Consider the following 25,523-nt stretch of genomic DNA (forward strand, 5'->3'; position numbering starts at 1 on the left):
CAAAAGGCTGCAAAATCCATCATCATCTTCTACATCTTGGAGAACTCTGCTCCACCAATAAGAAATAATGTGTGCATATCACCTTGCTTAGGTCTTATTTGTTCAACTTCAATCCTACGGTGAGTTGAACTCCCCAGGAATCTAGGTGTCTGTTTCCATGACAGAATACAGATGTCCATATTCCTTCCATAAAGCAGAAAACATCTTCAAATTCCTTGTTTCTTCCATAAATACATACAGGCATTACTTCTGGATATATGCACTGCTTCTGGTACACAGCTGTAGCCAGAACCTCTGTAACACAGCAAATGAGTTTGGGACAAACTGGTTCAACTCAATCTCCATTTTTTGTACACAAATGTACGTCAAGTTAATTGGTTAACTTGAAGTTTTTGGTAGCCTAGCATAAGAGACTTTACACTTAATTCATTTAACACTACCTATTCTGCAAATCCTGTGGCAAAATTGGTCTAAGGCTGAAAACCTTGTTTACTTCGATCCTTTTCATAAACAATCAAGAAGCAGCAACCCATCAAAATGAGTTTTGGCAAGAGTCATTGGCAAGGTTCATGTCAGTCCTGAGATAACAGTTTGAAACCTGCCAACATGAGCTAAAACAGGGAAGTATAGGCATTTAGCCCAGTTAGGAGGTTGTCTTCCTCACATCAACAAACATCTCAAGGAAGGTAGATAACCTCATCCTTAAAGGCTCATCCTTAGACAGGCTGGTTTAGTCACTGGTCCAAGAGTGCCAGCATACAATCCTGTGTGTTTTCCATCACTTTCCACATCCTGTGAATACATCTCCTACAGGAGACAGGACAGGTCAGGTTCAGAAAGAAACGACTAGAAGAAAGAAATGCTGATCAAGAAATACCACCAGCAACAAGAGTGTCTCAGTAAGAGAAGGGTGGCGCTTAAGGAAAGTCAGCAGGAAACCAGGTTAAGTAAAACAGAAGAAGGTCAGTAAGTGAAAAATAAGAATAGGAGTTGAGAGAAAAAAAAAAAATCTGACACAAGGGCAATCAGGATCGCAAGAGAACAATTTCTCTGAGAAAGGAAGTTAACTCCAAATCCAGGAACTTGACAAAAGTCTTTGGTTATTGCCCAAGACAAGTGTTTAAATACATACCCAATTTTAACTAGCATTTGCTACAGATTATTAAAAGTGAGCTTTTCACTCATGTCTAGTGAAACATATGGGAACTCAGGGTCAAAGCATTCAGCAAGGACGAGAGTTTGAAGTCTGCCCCACCTTCAAAAAAACTAGATTGGAAACAAAGAATAAAAGGAAAAAAATGTTTCTGTAATCTAAAAGAACGGAAAGCTGTATCTTATTTTCAAGACACTTTCAATATTCCTTTACAAAGAAAATAACAGAAGCAACAAAAAACTAAGTAAAATTATACTTATTACCTTACCACTGAAGCAATAGTCTAGGCAATATAAGTAGTAGAGAAATTGCTTTAAAAGTTATCATCACTCTTACAATAGAGAAACGCTCTTTTTATATGTCACTGAACAGTTTTATTCAGAGCCTATTTGCTTTCCAAGCTTATTCTTGTTTCTAGTTCTATGGAAGACAGAGCAGAAGGGTTGGCAGAACACATTAATTTGTCTGGTTCGTGCGCCTGCCTGCTTAAGAAAGCTTTTTCTTTCAATTTCCCTGCCACTACAAGTAACTAATTCTCCCTACCTTCTGCCTTTAAAATTTAGTAACACAGAGGGAGGAGCTAGAAGGACATGTTGAGGATGCTGCTCTAAATTACTACTAAAACATGCAGCAATAAATGAAAAGATGCACTTGAGTAAAGAAAACCCTAGCTGTGTTACTCTGATGCAACTGTAAGGCCCTACATGCTGACCCATACTTCCCACAAATGTCCTTGCTGTTTCTCATAATACACTTGCCTTGTAAGAACAAGAACAAAGTAGTCAGCTGGGTACCAAAACACTAAAGACAGACTCTCATCAGCAGTACTTTTGCCTGCTAAGTCATGCTTAGCAGTCTACACAGCAATTTTGTTCTGCTGCTGAAGACATAGATTACAGCAAACTGAAACAACCAGGATAAGTGCGTAGCTTCTGAGATCTGCTCTCTAACATCATGAATTTACAATATTCTCTTTTAGACAAATGTTTCGCCCCAAGTGCCTTTAATATACAATACGATGACGACCTAAAACATGTAAAAAGTTGATGATACTATGGTTGAAAGACGCAATGAAAAAGTAATCCCTAGCTTTAATAGTGGCAAGAGTGGGTTGGGCATTTCGGCAAGCACAGAGTTCTGTTTTGGTTTCCGAGCTGATACTGCTCCCTGAACTCAAAAGCTGTGATAACACTGAGAATTTAAGAACCAGATTTAGTGCTGCACTCCTGTTTTGATAGATACTTACATGTCAGCAGTCACAGCAGATGATATTTACATTTAGGCTGCTGGTTGGATGTTCCTTAATCTTTTTGCCTATGCTTATTCTAGTGGGCAAAAGAAAATGTCTTGTCAGAAGCAGTCGTCTACAAACACTGACACCTCCCTCCACCTACAACCAGCCAAACCAGGGATGCTCTCCATAGCAGATTCAGTTCTTCAGTATTGCGGATGCATCCACAATCCTAGCCTCAATCTTCTTGCTGAGGCAGACAGGTTTCGGTTCATCATACCTTCCCAAAATCTTTGTGTTTTATTAAGGAGCTGCCACAGAGACGATGATAGTAAAATAGATACAAAACATTGGGGATTAGAAGTCGCAGGCACCTTCTGTGAGCGGTTACAAATGGTTCATGTTGCATTGCCCATTTCTGGTATCAGTTTACAGCGATAAGATAGAAGCGGATAGGCATAAACTTCAGCTGCAAAGCGGAGGGCAGCTGTAATACCTCAATCAAAACCAAATCCTTTCCTGTTTCAGGCTCTATAGCACCAACAGCGAGTTACAGACCTGGAAGGGCACGTTTTAAGTTCCTCGGTAAACTCTTGCAAGCACATGTAACGTTTACCCTTGTAAATATGCTTCACATTTCTCCTTGTAAACACACCCCGAGCTCGGCACCCCGGCGGTGACAGCTACAGAGCGCTGCAAGCTCCCGTTCCCGGGGGCGAGCCCGGGCCTCCCCCCAGCCCCGGGGAAGCTCCCCCGGCCCCGAGCCCGCTGCCAGGCCGAGCCGAGCATCCCCCGGGACGTGGCAGCAGCGCGGCGGGGCTGCCGTGCCCTGCCCAGCGCCACCCCCGGAGCCCTCGGAGCCCCCGGAGCCCCGTTCCCCGCACTCACCGTGCTGGGCGAAGACGTTGAAGCCGCCCTCCGCCGTGCGCCCGGCCGCCTCCCGCCGGCGGCCCGCCGGCCTGCCCGCGCTGCTCCCTCGCGGTGCCCGCGGCTGCTGCTGCTGCTGGAGGCCGGCGGGCGGCTCCCCGAGGCGGCCCACCTGCTGCCCCATGGCCGCGCTGCCGCCCCGCTCACATGCCGCCCCCCGAACCCGGCCCGGCGCGGCCCGGCCCGGCCCGGCCCGGCGCTCACGGCCTCGCCCCCCCGGCCCCCGCCGCCATCTTAAACCACAGAGCGGCGGCGGAGCGGGCAGAGCGGCTCCCGCGGCCGCCTCCGGTCCTCCCGGGGAGCCCGCCCCCGCCCGTCGCGACAGCGGTCGCGATGGGTGGCGCGGGGGAGGAAAAGGGGAGCGGCGATGGGGAGCTCGCGGCTCAGGCGGAGCGTGTTGTGCTCCGCCAGGCGTTGGGTCCTGTCCCTTCGGAGTGTTTGTTCAGTTTTCGTGGCCGTGCCATATCGCGATATGTCGCACCGCAGCGGGTTCCTTCACGCCTTGCAGCGCTCAGGGACGAGGCCCCGCTGTGTTTGCCCTGCCAGGAGGGGGCTCAGCCCCGTCCTGGTGCTGCCCAGCCCCATTGTGGCGATGCCGGGCTGTGTCTGTCGCAGCCTGAGCTTTGGTGTTTGTGTCGGTGTCGCCGTGTCCCCAGGGGATATCCCACTGGTGGCTGTGACCCCACAGTCTCAGAACAAGGCTAAAGCTGGGCCCCTACCTGGGCCATAGCCCACATGCTCAAGCAGGTGGATTAAACATGGGATTGCTTTGCCATGCGGTCTGGTCCCAAAAGGCAAACTCACGCCCTCCTCGTGGCCCCAGCACGCGGGTCGGGATGGCTGACCCAACCGCCAGGCCCTCCTCGTGCATGCACCATGTTCCCGCTCCTGTGCACTGCCCGCACCACGTGTGCCTCCTCTTCCGCTGCTCATCAGGCCCCAGGTGAACTCCCTGGGCTGCGGCATGTCACCTGCCCTACTCCTCCTCCTCCTCCTCCTCCTCCTCCTCCTCCTCCTCCTCCTCCTCCCCGTGCTGAGGGCAGGGAGGACCAGGAAGGCCCAGCGGTGTGAGTAACATCAGGCGTGTCGCTGGACAGGCGTGGCTGGCAGCAGCATCTTGCCATCAGGTGGCTGAGCACACACCGTCGCTAATTGGCGTGCAATTAAGCTCTCTTCTTCCAGCTTCTCTACTCCTAGCATAAGGCTTCCCAATTCAAAGCAGAAGGAAGGAGGTTTCATCCTGAGAGATCGCGGTGCTTGTTGCAGTTTAGAAGACCTAGGTTCTTGGTGGTATTTTGGTCTCCAAGCTAGCTACTAGTTCAGCGATATATTGGCCATGTTTGCCTCTTTGGGGATGAGCTGCAGTGCTGTTAGTCTCAGATTCCCTCTCCACATCACCAAGAGCAGTGTCACATTGGCTTGTTGGAGCCCCAGCAACCCACACCTAGACCAACCTTCGTGTGGCTGTCCTAGACTAGGATGGCGAGGAGAAGCTCCTCCATGGAAGTCAGCTTTCGCATATGAAATTTCCATTGACACTTCTGAAGTCACGTTCTTCCTTCCCAGGCACTACCAAAATTCTATCCATCCTCTCACATGCACTCGAAATGCACCCAGCTGCAATGACAATTCTGCCTTGAAATAGGGGTGGCTCACCCAGCTGGGCTTGTGTGCTCTCTGACATGGGCTAGGGTGAACAGGAGCAAGGAGCCTGTGAGCCAGAAGTGCCTTCACTTATTGCACTCATGGACTAAGAGCATGGGGGAGATCAGGAATTAGAGAGAAGCTTGCTAATAACACACAACAAAACAGTTCCTAAAATAGCCCTGGGAGTATTTGGGGTGTAGCACGGGGTACGCACTGCCAAGTCCTGGGACCTACAAGGGACACGGCTATGTGGCTATGAGCAGAGAGTGTCTCTGCGGAACAGACAGTCACAGGCAGAACCAGTCCACATAGGTACACTCAGCAGTGGAGATTTTTCCTGGTCTCATTCCAGCTAGAATTTGCAGGGTTTTGCATTTGTAAATGGTTTGCCTTGTAATCAAAATCTGTGTTCTCTAGAGACTGCAGAGAGACAACAAACATAAAACTCCCTCGTGCCATTTGCAGCTGCCTTGCAGGATAGAACCACTCATTCCAATCAACAGGAATAGTATTTTTATTTCCTAATGCCTTTTTACTCACTGATCCTAAAGAACTACACAGAAGAAGGCCATTAGCATTTTAAAAGAAGATGCCAATATCAAGAGACTATTATACGTAGGTACACTAAAGAGAATTGGGTTTAATCACTGCTCTTATTCCTCAGACCTTATGAAATCCCTCATTCTCCATATCAGCAGCTTGTGCACATCTAACAGCTTACTGTGGGATATCTTAATGGCTGACTGCATAGAAATTGTCTGACACAGATATGTCTTAGCTGGGGATGGAGTCAAGCAGGGGCTTTCTGAAAAGGTCTTGCAAAGGGAAGGGTCTGCAACATGGTTACCGTTTGCTACTGTATAATAGTATTTTTAGATTGTGCCATACCCTATTTAAAAAGCTTCAAAACCAGTGCCCAAGACGTTACTGGTTGTGGACAGTCTGCTAAACAAGCTATGTCCTCAGACTGTACCCCACTGTGGCTGCTCTCAGCCACATCTTTTAAATGGTATCGTGTCCTCTGGCCCCACACAGCAGGGGATGCCAAGCCCTTGTTGGTGATGACTCTTCTGGATTGCCTGCTAGAAGAGCAATGGGATATAAACAAGAAACTTTCCAAACCAAGAATGACTCTCTGCTACTGAGTCACTGATGACACTGAGCCACGCCATTCCTTATTGTTAGAGCAAGGGCTAATGAGTATTTACTTCATGGAGTGTCACAGTTATTAACTATGCAAAGATTACAACGCACTTTGAAGAGGTAAAATGTGTATCAATGCTACCTGTTATTATCAGCTGTGATGTTATCAGGCTCATGCATTATCAGACATAGGTTGTTTGTCTGAAGGTAATTTCTTTTGAAGAGGGCTGGCAGCTTTGCATTAGTGTGGTATCCTAATAGTTACTGCCCTCCTGGCAGTTTTGGGTTTCCAGTCAATCTGCCATCTCACGAGCTGTTTGAGTAAGGCATAATAGGACCAAGAAACAAAGGCAGCATTGAGGTTACAGTAATATGCCCGACCAGAAATGTGGCATTTCTAGAATTGCTTCTGAACTGACTTTAAATATTTACCATGTACCCATTTCTTGGCGTTTCTTCTAAGCGCTGACAATACATTGCCCCACATCCACAGCGTGCTCCAAAAATCACAAGATCAAGTAATTGCTGGATGAGCAGTCCTATGTGCTCCACATTATGTGATGAACTCACAGCTGTCATTTGCCTAAAGTGTGAGTTCTATGCCAGAAGAAGCCTGTGGATAAATTGGACACTCCTGGGCCTGAGTGTTGAGTCAACTGGGCAGTTTTTGTTTGTAACTTGGGAAAAATTAACTAGAATTACTGTATTGGCAGCTTGAAAATTAATTCTAGGAGTAATCTTTGCTCTTCTTCGAGCTCATACACCTTCAGTGTATCAAAGCAACACAGAGTAACAGATGTATTTTAAATATTTGGCCTGTGTTTAGGATATGACCAGAATTAGTTGAGGTATTTGTGAATTGCCTAGGACAGAAGGGGCCTGATCCTAGGCATTTGGGGAGTCCTCAAGCATAAAGGATACCTGTGCTTCCCATGTCAAGATTATTGTGCTTTTACTACAATATCGGAACAAATCATGGAAATCAGGACAACTGTAACTCACCTGGGATATCTGCACAGGCAGAGTGTGATGTCCACTAGATGGCCCCGGCATGGCCGCTCAGCTACCTGTAACACCCAGCCTTCAGCTGTGCGAACAGCAGGCAGCCACCTCTGAGCCAGAACAAAGGGTTCTAGGGAAAGACATTAAAAAGAGAAAGAAAGATTTTAAGATCTGATAAAGGCTTTGTGACACGAAGTTAGTTACCCTGCAATAAACACTGAAAGCTTGTAAGTGCTGAGCCATTTCAAAGGAGAATGTAATTTCTGACATTCGCTCATCCTGTCATCTGGCACTGACAGCTCTTAACATACGCCATCCACAGAGATCTTTCGTGGCACAATAGGTAGCATTTCAGTGTTGTTTAAAAAGTTATTTTTAATCATTGCTATGATTTAAATTAGGACGTATGCACAGTGCATGCAAGATTGCTTGAAGTACTTGCAGGCCTGTTCAATGAGCAGCTACAAACATAAAAGCTTTCTCAGGAAGTGCAGCTTTCTAACAGATTTTGCCCAACAGCACAAAAGGTTCATGTGCAGCCCTTAACAGATGGAATTTCTTCTGCTAATAACTGTTCTTTTCTTCCACGGTAGTTAAAAGAAAACTCTACAAACACATCCATTCTGTTTTTGCATTAGGCATACTGTCCAACTAACCACCCTCACAGGATCCTAACAGCGTGGCTGGTCATTGTGTGTCTATCTATTAACTGTGCACTGGAACATATTAACTACTCTGAGGCTGTGCGTGAACTATTCCCATCATCGTGGAGCCTTAACCTTGTCATGGCCTCCATCCGAGCAGAGCTAGAGGTGGGGGGACATGGAAAAAACAACTTATAGGACTTCTTCAGTAACTGTTCTCCTGACTGATAGATATTTGTGTGAGTGCTACAGCTGCACCACCCTTCCCAAGCATCTGTTTAAGGCATGAAAGGTTGTAGAGGGGTTTGCTAATAAGAACATTACGAATGGTGTTTGTTTGCCTTTTTCTCTGGAAAATGATGTCTCTACCAAACAGAAAATGATGACGAATCTCTGCACCTGCTGGCAATTGCAAATTAGTACTCAACTTGCACAGCGTGTCTACAGATAAAGTACATTTGCTGAGGCAATACGAGGTCCCTCGACAGTGTTGGTGATGATTCAGGCCTTTTAGGCATTTGTCTGCAGGAGGGTCAATAGCAGTGTTTTGCCACCAGACTTTCAGCATTGCCTTAATTCGTGTTTAGGAGCCTAATTCTTTTGGTTCTTAATTTGAAGTCTTACTAGCTCATTGGGTAGTGAAAGATCTCTAGTCTGCAGATGGAAGCTTTTTGTTTTGCGTTTTTGCTTTTTTCTCACTGAGACGTTTGTAGCCAAAGAGCTGACATTTAGCTAAAGGATAGCAAATGCTTCAGAGTGCAATGCTTACTGTGGTAGCTCCATCAATGCCCCTAAGACCAAACTCATCCCACCATAGATTCCTCTAATGACTACTGTACTATATTTAAATTAGAGTCAGCAAAGCACAATAGTAGTCCGAAACAAAATAAAGGCTACATTAGCTAGGGGAAAAAAAAAATCCTTATCTTGGTTTTCTAAGATGTGAAGTTAAAATAAGACGGAACTAAGACTTATCAGTGATTCCTCTCCATGCTCTTTGCTTCACATGCTGATTTCCCCTCATGCTTCCTTCACCACTGTCTTCTTTCTTGCCCTCTCTGTTTGTCACTCATGCTCAGGACACTTTGCCAGCCAGAGTTCCCAGCACCCTCACTGCGCTTTTCTAAATCATACTGAAACCCAAACATTGCAATGTTGCCCTTGTTAAAATAATTGGCCTCTCTGTGATTGCACTCCCAGTATTGAATCGTATACATTTCTGAATTTAGTCTCTGGTCTTGTCAAGAAACCTAATCCAACTTGTTTTGTGTTCTCTGTTACAAATTCAGGGTGGCATGGATCCAACCTTGCTGTGGACTGCTTTGGTAAATGCTCATGTGCCCTGGCCATGACTGATGCCATGCTCTATACAATGGTCCGAAACAATTAAATCACTTCTTAAAGTGAAAGTTCAGTCTCAAGTATTGTTGCTGTTTAATTTGACAAAGACCTAGTAGACTCTTCCTTGGCAGCCTTTTTTATTTAATTATGCAAGAATTGCAAGCAATTACTGTGTCTTTCAAATGACACAGTGTTCCTGCCTCATACTGTAATACAGAATTAAATTTCTCAGTTTTTTAGTTTTCAAATTGAATGTTGTTTCTTTAAAAAGTGCTCAGTTATGTGAAACTAACCAAAGAAAAATGTAATTGTAGAAATGAAGCAGGAGAAAGCACCAGGGTTTTTAAAGATGTTTCTGCAAATGTGTTTCTTTGTGTGAGTGCACAGAACAGAGTAGTACCCAAGAGATCAGCATATACACTTGTAATCAAATCTCACTTAAGTTTAAAACTTGTTCCTTCTGTTAAACATGCAAATATTTCCATTCTCTTTGCAAATTCTGCCTCTCTGCTCATTACCAAGCCTCTCAGAAAATACATAAGCCCTAATCTCTCTCTGATCAGGCTCTTAATGTGTTTTGTGTGGTCTCTATTTAGACTGTAAACTTGCTGAAGTAGGAAATGTCTTATAAAAAAACAACTACACTGTCTCATTTCACATCCAAATTCTTCTCCCATACCAGCTGTGTGTGTTTGCCTAGCAGCAAGTCTTCTGTTAATGAATGACTTGTTCTCATTAGCCTGTCAGGCTGGATATGTAGCCTGTAGTTCCTACTCACACAGAGCCGCACTCCTTCCCTTGTAGCTTCTGGTAAAGCAAATAATGAGATATACAAAGCCTTGTGTCTCTGAGTTTGACCTTTGTACTTTTAATCATTAACTAACACAGAATGCCAAAATTAAGTAACTAGCTGCTGGTTAAATATATTTAACATAAGCTGAGTCCTGTGGGCTGCCTGGTGTGGGGGATCACTGCAGACTTTGCCTTCGGCTGCCACTTCCAAGCCCTCTTTAAGAGGGGAAAAGTAGTTTGCTGAGGCCTGCTCAGCAGAGCCAAGGGAGTTGCACTCTGTGCGTTTGTGTTGAGGTCCGGGGTGGATTCTCTGACACCTTGGAGGTCTCCAAAATGAGGCCCTGAACAACCTGATCTAATTTGGAAGCTGGCTACACTTTGAGCTGAAGACTGGCCTAGATGTGCTCCAGTGACCCCTACCAACCTAAATTCTTCTTCATCTACAGATTTTCTTCGTTCAGAGTGTTAATTAAGACTGTCCTCTAACTAGCCTCAACTCATAGGAACTGAATATTTCTGGAACCTCAACTTCTCCATCTGATTTGTGTAAGATTAGCCAACAGGTTTGAAAGTTTCTGAAGGTAAAAAGACAGATGGGGCTGACAGACAGACACTCCCTTCACCACACACACAGGATGACTGTACAAGCCTTGTCTTCTTAAGAAAACCTTTCTTCCATTGGCATTTGTGCAGAAAACTTGTCAAGTGTGCACCTAATGAGGCCTGAAGCCATACCCTTTACTCCCAGCTGCAGCCAACCTGAAATAATACCTCCCCAGAGCCAACAGCACATTTCATACAGCTGAGATATTTACTGTGCAATGGGAACTATGCAGAGAAGTTGAGACATTTAAGACTGAAACCCGGGCATCTTCTTTCTGATAGTCAGAGATTATATCGCTGTGCTCACACGAGTGTACGCTTAAGTCTGCCTGCTGCCTTGTCCGTCTCTGCCAGCAGAGATGGGAGCGTGTCTGTTACCTCTCTGTGTCATCCTCAACTTTCTCATACCCAAGAGTGACAGAAAGGGGAATTTGACCTCAGCATGCTAGAGACCGCCTGGCTGTCTGCTGTCTGCCTTTCCCTTTTTGTCTCTTCTTTCTCAGGATGTAGTCACACTACAAAATTACCTTGAGTGATCTGTCTCAAAGTTTTTCCCAGGGGCTGCTTGTGATAAAGGGCAGACTTATGACGTGCATTAACGGTCCGTGCTGCCGGGGGAGACGCTGATATAGAATGAATCCCCTGTGGATTGTACATGACCCTGAGATTTCTGTTTACATAAGCCAACTTTACATCCCTCAGTATTTCTTCTGCAAGGGACCAGTTCTATAGTTTCAGCCCACGAAGCTTGCCTGATCAGCTGAGTGGCTCCTTTCGCAGTGACGGCAGCAGGCTATTCTGTTTTCTTTTCTCCCAGTTTGCAGAGAACACACCTATATGCTCCAGCTTTTGATGGCTCTGGAAAACATTACTTTTGTGTTCCCGAGAAAGAGTTTCAGAGCACTTCTATTTTCTGCCTCACAGGGAAGCAGTAGCTGTGAAATTATCAGCATCCTCTGTGTCTGTACGTTCCCTGGAGTTGTTATACAGTGCAGTCTGAAATAGAGAGCTGGCCTTGGGGATTTGCTAATGATGCATTAAGTCCCAGCATGGCACATGCTCATTCCTGGGGAGTTACTGAGTTAGCATTTATAGTTCTACACTTTTTCTCTGAGTACATGAAACCCTCTGATTTTCCCTCAGCACTGAGGTCTTGTGTATTGGATTCTCTTCTCGTGACAGCTCATTTGGAACACCTCCAGAAAGCTCTCAGCCTGGATCCTTCCCCCTGAAATCACAGACTACAGTAGCATCACACCAGTGATTCTCCCATAACTTGGTGCTGGATCAGCAGGCAACAGTGAAATGAGGTCTTCTGAGGCACATTTTCAGAATAATAAAGCACAGACTTCCGCGTCAAAGATGGGTGGTTGCTATTACGGGTGCTGGAAGCCTTTTGCAACTAGGTGAATAAGCTCATAAATGGGAAGCAAGGAGCTGGCAGACAGTGAGGAAAACACAAGTGGAAAAACTGCGTGGAGTAAGTGCTGCTGATTGTCTCAGTGGTTCTAATGTGGGTCCATACTGTAGAGAAATAGCAGTGGCAAAAGATGAACCAAACTCACTCAAGGTTTACCCTGTTCTCTGCTTGGTTTGTTGATTTCGTTTTCTCCAGCCACTTTATGCAACGAGGGGACTTTTTTGTGTGTGGGGGCAAGGGTTGAACTAACAGGAACACTTCTACTATATTTCATATTAACTTGCTAGCGAGGACAAGACCTCTCTTGCATGACCTACATGCTTGAGCTCAGAATCCCTCTCCTGGGCCTGCCATCTTCAGATTTAAATCCTTTAAACAAACTCAAGTTTTCATCTCCTCATCCATATTTCCAAAGCATGCAAGCCTCAAGGCACTAGGCCAACAACGGAATATTGCTGAGCACAAAGATGTTCTTGTAACCACATCATCTCAGCCCAATGCTGATCAACTGCAGCAGCAAACCCTGCAGATTGTTTCACCTCCCAGTATAGATTCATTACAATCTCCCATTTCTGCTGGTCGTCAGCTGATAGCTAAAGCTCCTCTTTCAGCTTTGTAACTCTGACTTTTTTTTCTTTATTTCTTTTTTTTCACTTTCAGTGAAATTCTGTTCAGAGCTGCCAGAGACTCAGCTGTGACATAGATCTATCTGAATTCAGGGTTTTGGAAGTGTTCCTTCACGCTTGTCATCTCCTTCAAAAAGCACTGCATTGTACCAAGTCTGTACATTCTTTACTGCTCTACTTGTTGCTATGGCCAGAGGTGCCAAGTTTCAGTCCAATTCTTCTGGGAGACTAGACAGAAATCTGGATTTTCTTTCTTTCTGCTTTGTTTCTGCTCCTGGCCCCTACACTGTTCTCCCTTACCATCACCCCAAACTTCTTTCCAAGGCAACTTGGAAACTTGGAAAGTACTGCCCTCTCCAGTCTCTCAAGTTGTATAACCCACAGCACTCCCTCCTTTTCCAGATCAGGCAGGCAGAGAACATGTGGATAGGTTCCCTCTCTGGCCAGGTATTTCCAAAGTCAAGGAGAAGCAAAAAGGAAGAAATGGGAATGGCCTTGAGCAGAGAAGAGTGAAGGTTTTGGCAGGGGAGCCACAAAGGCATGCTGTTCTCTGTCCGTATCAGGTTTGGGAAAGGTTCTTGCAGAAGGGAGAGCAGCAGGCCTGGCTGCATCATCGCTATGGAAACAGCCAAAGAGCTGGTTGGGCAGATTTAGAAATGTCTCCTGCTTGGGACTACTTTCAGTAGATGTCATCTATCTCTGCAGAGATTAAAACAAAATGGAAAAGAGGAAATGCCTCATGCTGAAAGCTGAAAGCCCATTTCCTTTCTCAGTTTACAATGGAAAGTCAATCTTCTCCTCCAAGAAATATGTCAGAGTTTTGCTACTTTAGGAGGGCTTTTGCTATAAAGACCAAACACTCTTCGCATTTTGATCTTAGCTGACATTTTGACTCTCCTGGACTTCTCCATGGTGTTCCCCATGGAGTTTCTTTAAGTAGCCAGCACAGTGGCTAAATGACATTTCTCTGTAAGATCTCTCCTTGATGACCCCAGGGATCTCATATTCAAAGAGAAGCCCCAGCTGATCTGATCACACCACAGCAGCTCAGTGTTTTTTCCCCACAGCCTCATAACGTTACTTTTGAAGACAGTCTAAAAGAGTACCAAGAGATTATATTATGGTTTTCATATCAAAGTCCTGACCTGAAAACATTCTGGTGTTTCTGAAACTGGGGGGTGGAGAAAGCCATGGAAGTCTCCCACATCAGAAAATTAAAATGTTGCTTACTGCACACAGAAAGTTATTAGTCCCTGTAAACTAAATTTGAAACATACAGAATAGGTCGGACTTTGTGATTTTTACCTTCAAATGCCAGTCCTTGGAATTCTCCTGCCTCAGTCATTACAAAAGCTCCAATTCTCTTCCATGTTCACCAACAGGCAGTGCTTTTATACTGTTACAAATAAATGTGAGGCAAGGAAATGGTAGAAAATATTGACTTACAATATTTTGTCCAGCTAAGCATCTTAGCAGCTATCGGGAGAGCGGAGTGCTTCGTTTTTACCTAGGAAACAGAGAAAGGAAACAAATTATTATGAAGTATTGAGAGGAAGAGATTTCTGGTCCAAACTGGCTAAGCAATGGATTTTACTGACAGGTCATGCTAATTCCTCCTCAGCTCTGGGCCTTGCTATGGCAGAGAAATGCTTAGCTGCTTCTGGGAGATGGTGTTGGGCTCCCTTTGGTTCAGAAGAAACACCACAAAGAGGACACAGAAAGGCCAGAATCGTCTTTCAGGATTATACCACGTGATATTTGCATCCCTGTTTTTTCTTCCTTGTATCTATTTGTGTAGTTCTGCAGTTGTTTGATTCCTCTTTCTTATTTTCTCCTTACCTTTAATCTGTCACTAAATCCCCCTTTGTAAATTAACACCAGAACTGAAGACCAAACTTGTAGAGTTGCTGGTGGAAGAACAGGAAGGAGACAGTGGCCAAGTTCAGCACTGTGTTTCCACAAAAATATTTTGAAAGCCCTTAGAAGCAGAAGAGTCAATACCAGTAGCTAGGCCTGTTTGTTCTGGAACTAAACTCTGAAGTCACTCTTCCAGGGCTGACTGCACATTTAATGTGGTGTGTTCCTGCTGAAATGACTTCAGAGCCCCTCACTGAGGCAGCTCAATACTTTCATGCAATTTTAATAAGCAGCAGCATATGCTGCAAAATAAATCTGAGATTGGTTTGAGCTCATGTCACGAGGAGAGTGATTATCATATATAATGTGGTTGGGACACAGACAAAATTGTTTCTGAGCCTAACAGAAAGAGAAAGCTGGGATGTTACAGAAATAAAGAGCAGTAGCAGAAAAAAACAGTTCATCTTAGCAGGGTTAAACAGTGGTTATACCTATATGGATTCAATATCTTTCATGATTTGATGCCAGATTAGAAGGATCTTCTCCTTTTTAACTATACTGAAGAAAGAACCCCCTCAATTTAAACAAGCAAACAAACGAAACTATAAGAGCTGGCAAGATTCATCCTATTACTTCAAAATGTTAGGGAAAGGAAAAATGATTTGCCTCTCAGAAAACAATGCAAGTTTCACAGAAGCATATGGTCGCAGCAAGAAGCTCAGCACCTGAATTTTGGAGCTTGCAGAGAAATCCAGCACCCTGCTGCTGCCAGGCAGTAGGGCTTTGCTTTTTTTTTTAGAAGGATGATTTCAGCTCAGTAGCAAAAAGTGGTGTGATACCACAAGCAAGGATACCACTGCCCTCTGCCGAGAGAGATGTGATTGTTTCTGTGACTGTTTCAACTGCCAGCAAAAACAGCAACTTCATTGCTTGGAAAGTAGCTGCACGAGGAATTGTTTGCTGGAGCCTAATTCCTGCTGCTTGTCTTTTCGCAGAAGTGTGCTAATCTGCATCTCTTTTGCCAAATATTTTGAAAACTCCCAAGGCCGCATACAAAGTAAAGAGGAACAAGGGTAATTACGCACAAAATCTTGACATGATGATAGCAGGAACTGTGAAAACTTGCATTGGAGGTTTAAAAAGCAGTCCTTATGATTTACAAACACTTCAGGCATGCTCAGCGATGTGATGTCTGCTGGAGCCAGTGTTAGGTTTTCTTGCCAAAATTCAGTCATGCGTTATCAGATCAGGCTGAAGTCCTCTACAGTTTCTTAAATGCCTTTTTTTTTTTTTTTTTTAACTGCAGCACTTGCCTGATTGAGTTTTGGCCTCAGTCTTACATCAGCACCGTTTTTTTTCTGGTTGTGCAAAAACAAAAGCTCATTCACTGCGGTACTTAAAATAGGCGTTACCTCATTGCTCTAACTTTACTCTCATTTTGCTGTGTTTTTATTTAAAGGAAAAAAAAATCAACATTTGAAAAATGTAACGTGTAGCAGTATTTTCTACCACTTGAGGGAGTGCTTTCATTTATACAGCAGGATGCTGTTATGGTGCATGCATATTGGGAAATTATAAACCATACTTGTAAACAGCACATTCTAGGAAATACTACACTTCACCGAAATATGTGAGAGTATTGAGGCTTCCAGGTGACTGTATTTAAAGCCTAGATAAAAAAGTTTTAAAGGAATTAATGATTCCAGTCAAAATTAGAGGCAATCAATGCCGGCATCAGAAATAGCCACAGCTACTTAGTACCTGGGCTGACTAAAAATAGCAAATAAAGCAAAGTTATACAGAATTAGGAATAGGCAGCGTTAATCACATCTGTGCTGCAACAGTGCTGAGAAAGATGGAAAGGAACAGGACTGGGCACAGGTTTTCTACAGGGGCTACAATGACCTCAGCCCTCTGCCTCTGCTCCCTGACTGTCCCTGTCCTGCCATAACTCAGTCAGCACCAGCCATGTTCACAGACCCCAGAAGTCACCACACAGATATATTTGTCCACCCTGGGCAGCACGTGTGAATTAACATCAGAAGCAAGTAAGCATAAGTAAAGGGTTGGAACGTCAGGGACGCCAGCTGCCATGCCAACAAATGGGGGCAACCACGCCATGATTCATCCAGGGGTGCTGAGATACGGTTGTGGTTAGGTAACCATTGAGCAATGCAAACAGCAGGATTAATGGAAAACACTCAAGGAAATCAAGAAGCAGCTTGCTGACAAGCATAGCAAATGATGAAACAATACAGCAGGTTGGACCTGTGAAGACGGCAATAGGAGATAGGCATGAGTGGCAAAAAACAGGTGGCAATGGCTTTTTCTATTTTTTTAAAGGATGGGAAGAGATGTAACAAGGGGAGTTGCTTTGCTCTGCACCTTGGGTGAGCTGCCTGGAAACACACTCAGAATGAAAGGAAGGATAAATTGTCAAACAGCACTTTTAGGGAAAGGCTGAGTGACCAGAAAGCTAAGTGCCTGTCACACCATGCTGCTTTGGCCTGAGAGATTTTTCAAGAGGTGTTAAAATATGGTGGCACCTATCCTTCTGAGGCAGAATAAGAAAAGCAAGTTGACTAGCTCTGAAAGTTAGGTGTACTTGTCTTTTTGCTAAAGGCATCTCATTTTCCTGCTGTCTGGAGTTGGGGCTTTACTGATTTGATGCAACAGTTTCATCAACAATTTTTTCATCTTTAGCAAACTTTCAGAGTGTTTTTTTTTTTTTGTTTCTTCTTTTCCACTCATCCACCCAGGTCATGCTGGCACCACAAGACACTTCTGTGTAAAAAGCTAGCACAGCGTTTTCAGCATGAGGGCACCAGTGGTCATGGATAGCCCGACTTAGATCATCTCTAAGGAGAATTGTGCTAAAAACAGCTTAATAGAAATGGGCTCAGTTTTGTTAAAGTTCCCGGTGCTATCATCCATGCTGCTATTTGCATTGCTGCAATTATAGGATTTTTTGCTTTTTCATTTTTTACAAGTTTTCTTATTAAATGGCATCAAAGATGGGTGGTGCGAACAATGCAAATTAAATCTTTCAGTCAGTGGCTCTGCTCAGAGTCCCCAGGGATTCTTTAAAATAACAATTCCAGCAGCTACAGGTTTAAAGAAGCATTTCATGGGTATGCGTTGGCCAAAATGATATTTTTGTAGTAACAGTAAGGTGAAATGTGACAGCAACTCTGAAACGTTTTAGTACCTCAGCGTATTTTGCACCTTGGTCTGGGACAACCTCTCGAGGTGTACCTGCACAGGCAGCATGCACGGCACTGCTCTGAAGCCGCGAAGAGAAGGAAGAGACACGCAGGTTAGTGGCTCGGTCCTTATTTTAGCAATACTTTCCCATCTCTGCCGCAAACTGCGGCTCCTGAGAGGTTACTCGGGTTTGTTTGCTGCTGACGCGTCCCGCTGACTCACGGCCGTCATGTGCCTGCGCCTTCCTGGGGAGAGGCAGCGGGCAGGGGGGGGGCCGAGCCTCTCACCCAATTCCTCTCCCTGCAGGGGACGGGTACTGAACAGATCTGCCCCTGCTCGGGTCAAACCCTTTGAAGTCGGGTCCCTGCAGAGCCCCGGGAGCCGGCCGAGGCAGCCGGGCCCCCCCCAGCCCCTCAGGGGGGTCCCGGGGCTGCTGAGGGGCCCCGGGGGCGGCCCTGACAGGAGGCGAGAGGCGGGAAACCGGGAGGGGAGGGGGGAGGGGGGAGGAGGGGCGCGCGCCCCCCACGTGCGCCTCACGTGCCGCCTCCCTCCCGCCTTCTCCCCGCCCCTTCTCCCCCCTCAGCCAATGGGCGTTGGCGGCGCCTCAGCTCCCCCCCCCTCCCCTCCCCGAGCCCGGTGCGCGGTGACGTGCGCGGCGCGCGGCGGAGGCGGGAAGCGGCGGCGCGGGGCCGTTGGCGGCGGGAGCGGACTGAGGTGACGGGGGAAGGGAGGGGCGGGGCTGCGTGAGGCGGCTGCTGGCGCCGCCCTCCTCGTTCTCCCCGCGCTGTGGGACCCGAGCCGCGTCCCGGTGCCCGCCCGGCTCGCTCCGAGTGGTGCTGGCAGCTGGAGGGCGGCGCAGCCCGGGGTTATTGGGGCTGCTCCTTCTGGGGGACGCCGGCGTCGCCGCTCAGGTGCTCGGAGCGGGGCCGGGGAGCGGCTGCTGGCTTGAGGGTGCTGCCTTCTGAGGGGGAGGAGGAGGTGCTGTGGTGGTGTACTGCTTGTGCGGAAACCCCACGAGGAAGGTATCTGCTGTGGTAGGGTTCCCCAGCACGGCTCTTGTTGCTGTGCCAGAAATCCCTTGCTCTGACGGCTTGACCTCCGCTGGGTTGTTGTGGTACCGCGTTTGCAGAGCTCACTCAGGGTACCAGCTCCCTGAGTTAATTCCCTTAATTCTTCTTCTGTGTACGTGGTTCTGCCTTCATCTGTCCTGGAATGCGTTATCCTTGCTTCCTTTCTGTCAGTCTCTCAGATACTCTCACAACTCCCATGTGTGTGCTGGACAGGAGGCTGCCTTCCGTGCCTCTTGAAGATGGGGAGCGTGCGCTGAATAGGAGGAAACTTGGTCCTCTGCTGGAGCCGGAGAGCTGTGCCCCACAAGGATGGATGTAGTTCACGAGAACAACTTGACTTGCATCAGGAGGCAGTGGAGAGGCTCTGTAGTGGCTCGGGATAGACTGTTAATGATTGAATTAATGTGGCTGCTTTATCCCCCCTCCTCCTTCCCTCACTTTTCTTTAAAATCTGCGCTGTGATCAGTGACCCATTCTTACGTGATAGGATTTTGGCTGCCTCCCTTGTGTAAGAGCAGGAGGCTTGAAGTGGCTGCCTGCCTGTGATCTCCATATAGTTGTAAGCCCCAGGTGGGCAAAATGTCTTTGTTCTGATGTGATGTGGTGGTGTCTGCACTGGGGTTCCAGTGGGAAGGCTGGGAGCTAGAAAGCAGTGTCTTCACCGTGGTGCTTGGCTTGCATTTAAAGGTGAGCGAGTTGTTCAGAACAATGGCAGCAATAGGTGCGGAGAGCTGTTAGAAGTGGGCTAGTCCTGCCAGCTAGCTTTCTGTGCTGCTGAGCACCTTAACTGAAGGAAGGTTTACTGTTTCCATGCCTGGTCCTTTGTGTTCTTCAGGTGAGCGCTCTTTGTATTACATAAATTATGATGCTGTGAGCTATCGGCTGGTTTACAAAGCCAGCTTGGGAGTTTGTCATTTTTATGGTCCTTGGTTTTGTAGCGTGTAGGCTGACCTGGCTGGGATCTTGTGACACAGGGCTAAAAGGGGCAGTGTCCTGCAGGAAATGGTGGTGGTGGTTGATTTCTCCCCCCTGAGTGGGGGAGAAATGTATCAAAAAGGAAAAGCATTAGTTTGAAAACCTAGTTCTGTAGGTGCCTGCGTGTTTTTTTTTTCTGGAATTCCAGTTCTGAAAACTGACCCTGGTTATAGCTACGTATCTATGAGCTTCTTTGAGTTGTTCTTTGTGGGCAGTGCGCTGGGATGTCACCCTGTGACCAAACTAGAGTCCCTTCCCACTTTTCTTTAAAGAAGGATTTTCAGTTTTTCAGCCAAGCCGTTCAGGTGTTCCCTGTTAGCTAGCAGCTCTGTCCCCAGCAGTGACCTTTGTCATCGAATCTGGTGTAGCTCGGACCTGATCTTCTCTTCCTGTTTTTCCTTTATTTGCAATACGGCCATTGTCTGGCCAACCAGAGTACAAGGATCTATTGAGGAAACTGCTCTTTCAGTAAGGACTGAAGTCTTGACAGGAAGGGGCTTGGCTCAAGTAAAATCATGTGGTCGATTCTGCAAAGCAAACGTGCCAGAGCTCTCTGAAGACAAATTCTGCTGTCAGACTGACTATTGGAAAGCATTTACAAGGGCTTCTTGGGACTTTTAAAGATTTCACAAAGGCTCGAGTCATTTTAAATACTTAAATCTGTAGGGAAAAGGAGGGAGCTGTGGGGAGATGAAAGATGTGTGTTGTCTTTTGTTTTTGTAGTGGTTTAGAAACTTGGATACTTTTTGCTCCTTCACTGCTTGTAGTAAGGGAAGTGTGACCTGTAGTAAATAACTAATACAAGTGTGTACTCATTTTCCCTTAACCCTACTCTGAATTCATAATGGGGGGGGGGAAAAATCTTAACTATAGAGCAAAGAAGGCTATGTAATTTGTTCTTTAACCATTTAAAGAATGAGGTTTTGTCACTAATTGTTTTCTCTCCTTTTCTGGTCTAGCTAGGCAGCAATGGCAGGTGAAGACTGTGCAAGGAAGCGCCAGTCTGGCTCCGCTACAGCCCACAAGCCCCCTGAGAACGAGGAGGTGCAGAGGAGACCAGACGGCGAGAGGTCCTTCCAAAACGCAAGCAATGGTGAGGTTCTTTTGCTTGGGCTTAGTGGGGTTTGTAGCAGTTTATATTGTGGCTGCCTAGAAAGTAATGTGGCTTGTAGTTGGCTGGCTGCGAGGGTTGCTGCTGTGGCCTGTCCCTTAATTTGCAGGGACAATTGTGTGGCAGTTGGAGTGGTTTTGCCTGTGGATACTGTGACTGTCTTAAACTCCTGGGTTATGCTGTACCGTTTTCCAGCCTGCTGGTGATGGAATTGCAGCTCGTTTTCTTTCTCTTTGGGAGACGGGATAAGAAAAAAGCTAAACTAGTTTGTCACAATGTGCCATGCGAATATATGCTCTAAAACCCTGTTACTAGTGATTCAAGGAGATAATTTTTACTGAGGCAGTTCTGACTAACGTTACTATTTTGCTCTATGTCTTTAAGCTGGAATGGGAGTTGGAGCAAGTTTTAGTTTAGAACAAGTTGGATTTCTTCTTACAAAAAATACCTTGGAGAGAAATTTGTCCCACAGGCTACTTAAGAATTGAGGTTATTTTTTTGTTCAGCTGTTGGTGCTGCTGATGGTTTAATTCAGTAGAATGGGACTGTTTTGTCAATGCTGTTTCTGGAAACTTGCAGGGAGTTAGTGACTCCTGGAAAACAATTAGGATGGGTTTAGAAGTGGACTTCTACCTCTTTATCTAGGTAAACACCTTAACTGTTATGCTTGAGTTTGAGTTCTTGCAAGCTTGTGGGTAAAGAATAAATAGAGCTGTGATAATTAGCACCTGATAGGTGGGTGTGCCTGTTTTTAAAAAGCCCTTCATTTTAATAACTCTGAAATGCAACATAATGTCACTGCAGGTGAGACGCTATGGGTGGATAGCAAATAAACATTCTGGGGCAGGTCTCCTGGAAGTGTACCAGGCTCTCGTGTGTTCATAGATCTGGTGAGGTGGTTTAGTACAAAGTGCTGTATTCTACTACAGTCCAAGCTGCAGTGGAGAACAGCAAGGACAGCTGAGGGACATCCTGTTTAGTTACAGCTAGCTGCCTTTTATCTTCCAAGGTTGCTGCCAGTTCAGCAAAAGGGTTGTAAGACTTCAGACTGGTTACTGCAAACTCTGCTCACCACAGTGATGGTGACAGTGAGAATGCCACAGGGAGCTAGGGGACAAGTCAGCCTCTGACTGAGTGCATTACAGGACCGTGTAAAACCCTCGGGTCAGGAATCTCTCTCTATGGTGGGGTTAGATCTGCAGCTCTGCGTCACAAAGTTTGAAGTTTTACAAAGTCCAAGGTGTTTACAAAGTTCAGGTGTTTCATGTAGCAGACTCTTAACATAGTCCAATATGCTTGCGTAAGTAGGGACAGTTTTCTGTGAAAGCACAGCTAAGGTGGAAGAATTGCTCAAAAGAAATGCCTGTATATTTCTTTTTCTAGATTTTTGTCCTAGCTTGTGCATAACTATTCCTAAGGCATTAGTGCTGATGTACAAAGGCAGCTTGAGGCCAGTGTTCTGGTATGTAGAGTTTTAGACAAGACAGGTACTGCAGCCAAGGAGTTCTAGACAGGTGAAGATGGCATCTTATATGCAAATAAATATGTAGTATCTTTGTAGCAATTCTTTTTGTAGAAAAACTCAATCACTAAGGTGACTTCCCACTCTCAATCCTCCCCGATTAGCAGCCACAATCTGCTCTTTAAATTAAGAGTTAGTGTCAAGGGCCAATTGACTAGTTTCCAGAAGTGTGTGAACTTTTTACGGAGGCTTGCTAGGCTATTAATCCCTTCTTTATTCAAACCCCAAAGCATTGGCTGATTTAATCCCTGTATTGGCTTCAAGACCACAATGGCTCAGACTCTTCCATTTGCGTAGCTTAGGCTATGTTTGCCTCATGAGTGCTGCTGGAAGCTCACATTGTTTGCTGAGTTCTAAAACTGGATAATTTTTGGTTGTACTTGGGTTGTCCCTAGGTGGGTTTGTATCTTAAAATGGTTTGGTCTGTAACTTCACTTTGACAGAGTAGCTGAACATTAGTCTCACATCTTTTCTCCTTGAATTGGCTTTAGTATATTAATTAAACAACTAATTTGGTCTTGGCATATAGTCAGCAAATGATCTAGGCAGCAATAATCCCTTGTCAAAATCCAGGCTGCTTTAAGATTAGTTTTACATGTTTTCAGAGGGAAATACGCAGAGGTAAATCTGTTCTGCTTAATGGGATGTTGGTACTGGGCAGTACTTGCTGCATGCAAACATATCTGGAATGGCTGTAATGGAAACTGGATAGAAAGATCTAGAAGATTAGAGAGGACACGGCTCTTTGACTTGTATCTAAATGCTGAGATGAGACCATTCAAACCAGTAAACTGATGCTTGTGGAGTCTGCCCTTCTTTCCTCAGAAATCAGAAGGGGCCTGGTGTGCAAACAAGCTCTGCAGCGTATCTCTGTCTGGTGTGAGTAAGCCTGTCTGGTAATGCTGGACTTGGAAAGGGCTTGTTATCTCCTAACCAGGAGGTTACTGCTGGTCGTTCACAGAGCAAAAGTTCACAGAGCTGGGTGTCTGAGGCACAGCAACAAGTGCGCGTGAGCTGCTTGAATTGAGTTTGTTGGGTGTGTTGTGGGGAGGCTGATGAAGAAGTTAACCTGTTTAAGATCGGGTTCTGATAATTACTAGGTTCTGGCATGTTTTGTAACCCAGGGGTTTGGTGAAGGCTGGGAGGTTTCTTGAGAAGAGCCTGGAGATGAGCTAGCCTGACCTGGAGCATCCCAATGTTTCCTCCTTGTGAAGAGGTTGTCAGGGTCCTGTGTCCTTGCAAACTTGGCTTTTTAACTGGATTCCTTGCCTAGCTGCAGTGCAGTGACCTCTAGGGCCTGTGCATGCTTTAAGCAGATGGGCTGAACTAGGGGCAATCTAGGCATAATTTGCCTCTATCTGCTGAGTGGCCACATAAGTCAGCATAACTCAGGATAAGGCTTATTAGTATCAAATTATTAACTCATGTTCCGTATCTGGTGCAATACAACACTCCCCTTCCTTTTCAGTACCCTTCTGCTAGGTTGGCTTTAACGTAGCTGGTCCTTCAGATAACAATATTTTCAGTGTGTTTAGAGAACACACTTGGAATCCAGGTATCTGACAGTAACAGGAAATCCTTCTGCCTGTGTTGTTTTAGTCTTTTGAATGATATATTGTCTTCATTATTTCTCAGTTGAACAATTTTTTAACCCCTTCTAGGGAAGGGCAGTATTGGGTATTTGTATCTGTGACTTTCCAAGATCTTGAAGTTAAACAAATCCTGATGTTGTTGGGGGAAAATACTTCTAAACTGAGTGATTGTCAGATACAGTTCTGTCTTGTGTGCTTGGTTGTCCTAATGTTACCTGAGAAGTACTTTTGTGACACATAGGCTTCACTTTATTGCCACATCTCTGCATGCTGTTCTTAGCTTTTCTGCAGAGATATTTTTGTCCTGAATGCTGTCAAGTGATTTAAATGGTAGTCATCGTCCTGGGTTGTTGTAGCTCCTTAATAGCAAACTGACCTCCACAATGCAGGAACAGTTTGAGGGGGAGTGATTCAGAGTGCTGATCTTCAGGCAGCTTCTGTGGCTGAAGTCATTACAGGCTGGAACCGTAACACTGCACACAAACCATGCCTTTGCTCAAGTGACTTACTCCCACTTGTGCTCTCAGTTGTAATTACAGACTGTAGCAGTTAAAATGAAAGTTTTTTTGACACAGCTAATTTCTGAGAGCTTGTTCAGCAGAGTGCTGGCTAGTGTCTCCTGTAGAAATCGGTTGTGCTGGATCCCCAGGTGCAGCACTAACAGGCCATATGCACTGGGATAATTCTCATCTCAATGTCATTTGCTTGTAACAGCCACAACAGAAGGCTGAAAAAAGAAAAATGAAATCCTATTTTTAAAAGTTTGTAATTCTTTTGTGAAATTTAAGTTGCCCAAGTTTTCAACAATAGGAAGCTTTGTCAATAATCAGGTGATCTCTTTTAAGCTTGGTTTCCTAAAGAAACTACAATTTTTAAATTGTTCTTTTTTTTTCTTTTGACTTCTGAACCTGTTTTGAATTTGGGCTGCACAGAGGTGTTAAATCCTGCAGGGATCAGTTTCTAAAAGCCCAAGACAAGTGGTCAGCGAGATAAGGATCTTATCCACATCTCTGCTGATGGGAAGGGAATATCGAGTCTTTAATTAAAATTTCTTCCTGTAAGCAAAGCTCTTTGAAAGCAAATCTTGCTTCAGCCTCCTGTGAGACTTGCTACTATTTCATACTAGTCTTCAAAGAAGACTTTCTTCCTTACTATTTTAAATGTTTCCTGTTTTCTTAAGGCATATCCAACTTTGCTTTAAATCCTAGATATGCTTGCTTATCTTGTGCAACCTTGAATCTGATTTTCGTAATGATAGTGTAATCCCAGGGTGATACAAAGGAATCGGTCAATGTCAACGGAAAAAGAAAATGTAGACTTCTCAGTGCACAATTTCTCTTACTCAAAATCATGTGATGGTTCTCTTCTTGAATGACTTTAGGGAACACAAGGAGCAGCTTGCACAACAGGAGATGACTGATTCAAGGTGATGATGTTATATGTTCCCTGGTACCTGCCTGGTGATCCAGCAGGAGTTTATTGGGCAATGCGAAACAGCAGGATGAGTTGTTCTGGGGTGGATTTTCTTCTACAGGGGTCTTCTTTTTGTTCTGGAGAAGAAGTAACTGAGCTTACAGGTGGTTTTGCCTGGTTTGCTATGTGAGATCTGTATCCTGAAGATACTGAGGTCTTGATGTAAAGGCTTTTTAAACTAGCCAAGTTT

The 25,523-nt window shown here is 45.3% G+C and overlaps 2 protein-coding genes across 11 annotated transcripts in view; one reads left to right on the forward strand and one right to left on the reverse strand.

The window, feature by feature from the left end:
* The window catches only part of ABL2 (ABL proto-oncogene 2, non-receptor tyrosine kinase), a 45,610-nt gene extending 41,967 nt beyond the window's left edge, over positions 1-3,643 (reverse strand). The window contains exon 1 of one of the 2 annotated variants that reach the window (XM_068690570.1): positions 3,273-3,643. In XM_068690570.1, the coding sequence (XP_068546671.1) occupies positions 3,273-3,435 (163 nt within the window). In that variant the 5' untranslated portion in view covers positions 3,436-3,643. The remainder of the gene's footprint in view (positions 1-3,272) is intronic. The other variant, XM_068690574.1, reaches the window with a different exon arrangement.
* A 14,509-nt stretch (positions 3,644-18,152) lies between these two features.
* Positions 18,153-25,523, forward strand: part of SOAT1 (sterol O-acyltransferase 1) — a 28,075-nt gene continuing 20,704 nt past the window's right edge. Inside the window, exons 1-2 of one of the 9 annotated variants that reach the window (XM_068690577.1) lie at positions 18,153-18,304; positions 20,599-20,728. In XM_068690577.1, the coding sequence (XP_068546678.1) occupies positions 20,605-20,728 (124 nt within the window). In that variant the 5' untranslated portion in view covers positions 18,153-18,304; positions 20,599-20,604. Of the gene's footprint in view, positions 18,305-18,326; positions 18,613-19,474; positions 19,496-20,119; positions 20,270-20,594; positions 20,729-25,523 lie in introns of those variants that run through there. The other 8 variants (XM_068690578.1, XM_068690575.1, XM_068690576.1 and 5 more) reach the window with 8 other exon arrangements.

This window comes from Anas acuta, chromosome 8 (assembly GCF_963932015.1).
Source record: "Anas acuta chromosome 8, bAnaAcu1.1, whole genome shotgun sequence".
Classification (NCBI taxonomy): domain Eukaryota; kingdom Metazoa; phylum Chordata; class Aves; order Anseriformes; family Anatidae; genus Anas; species Anas acuta.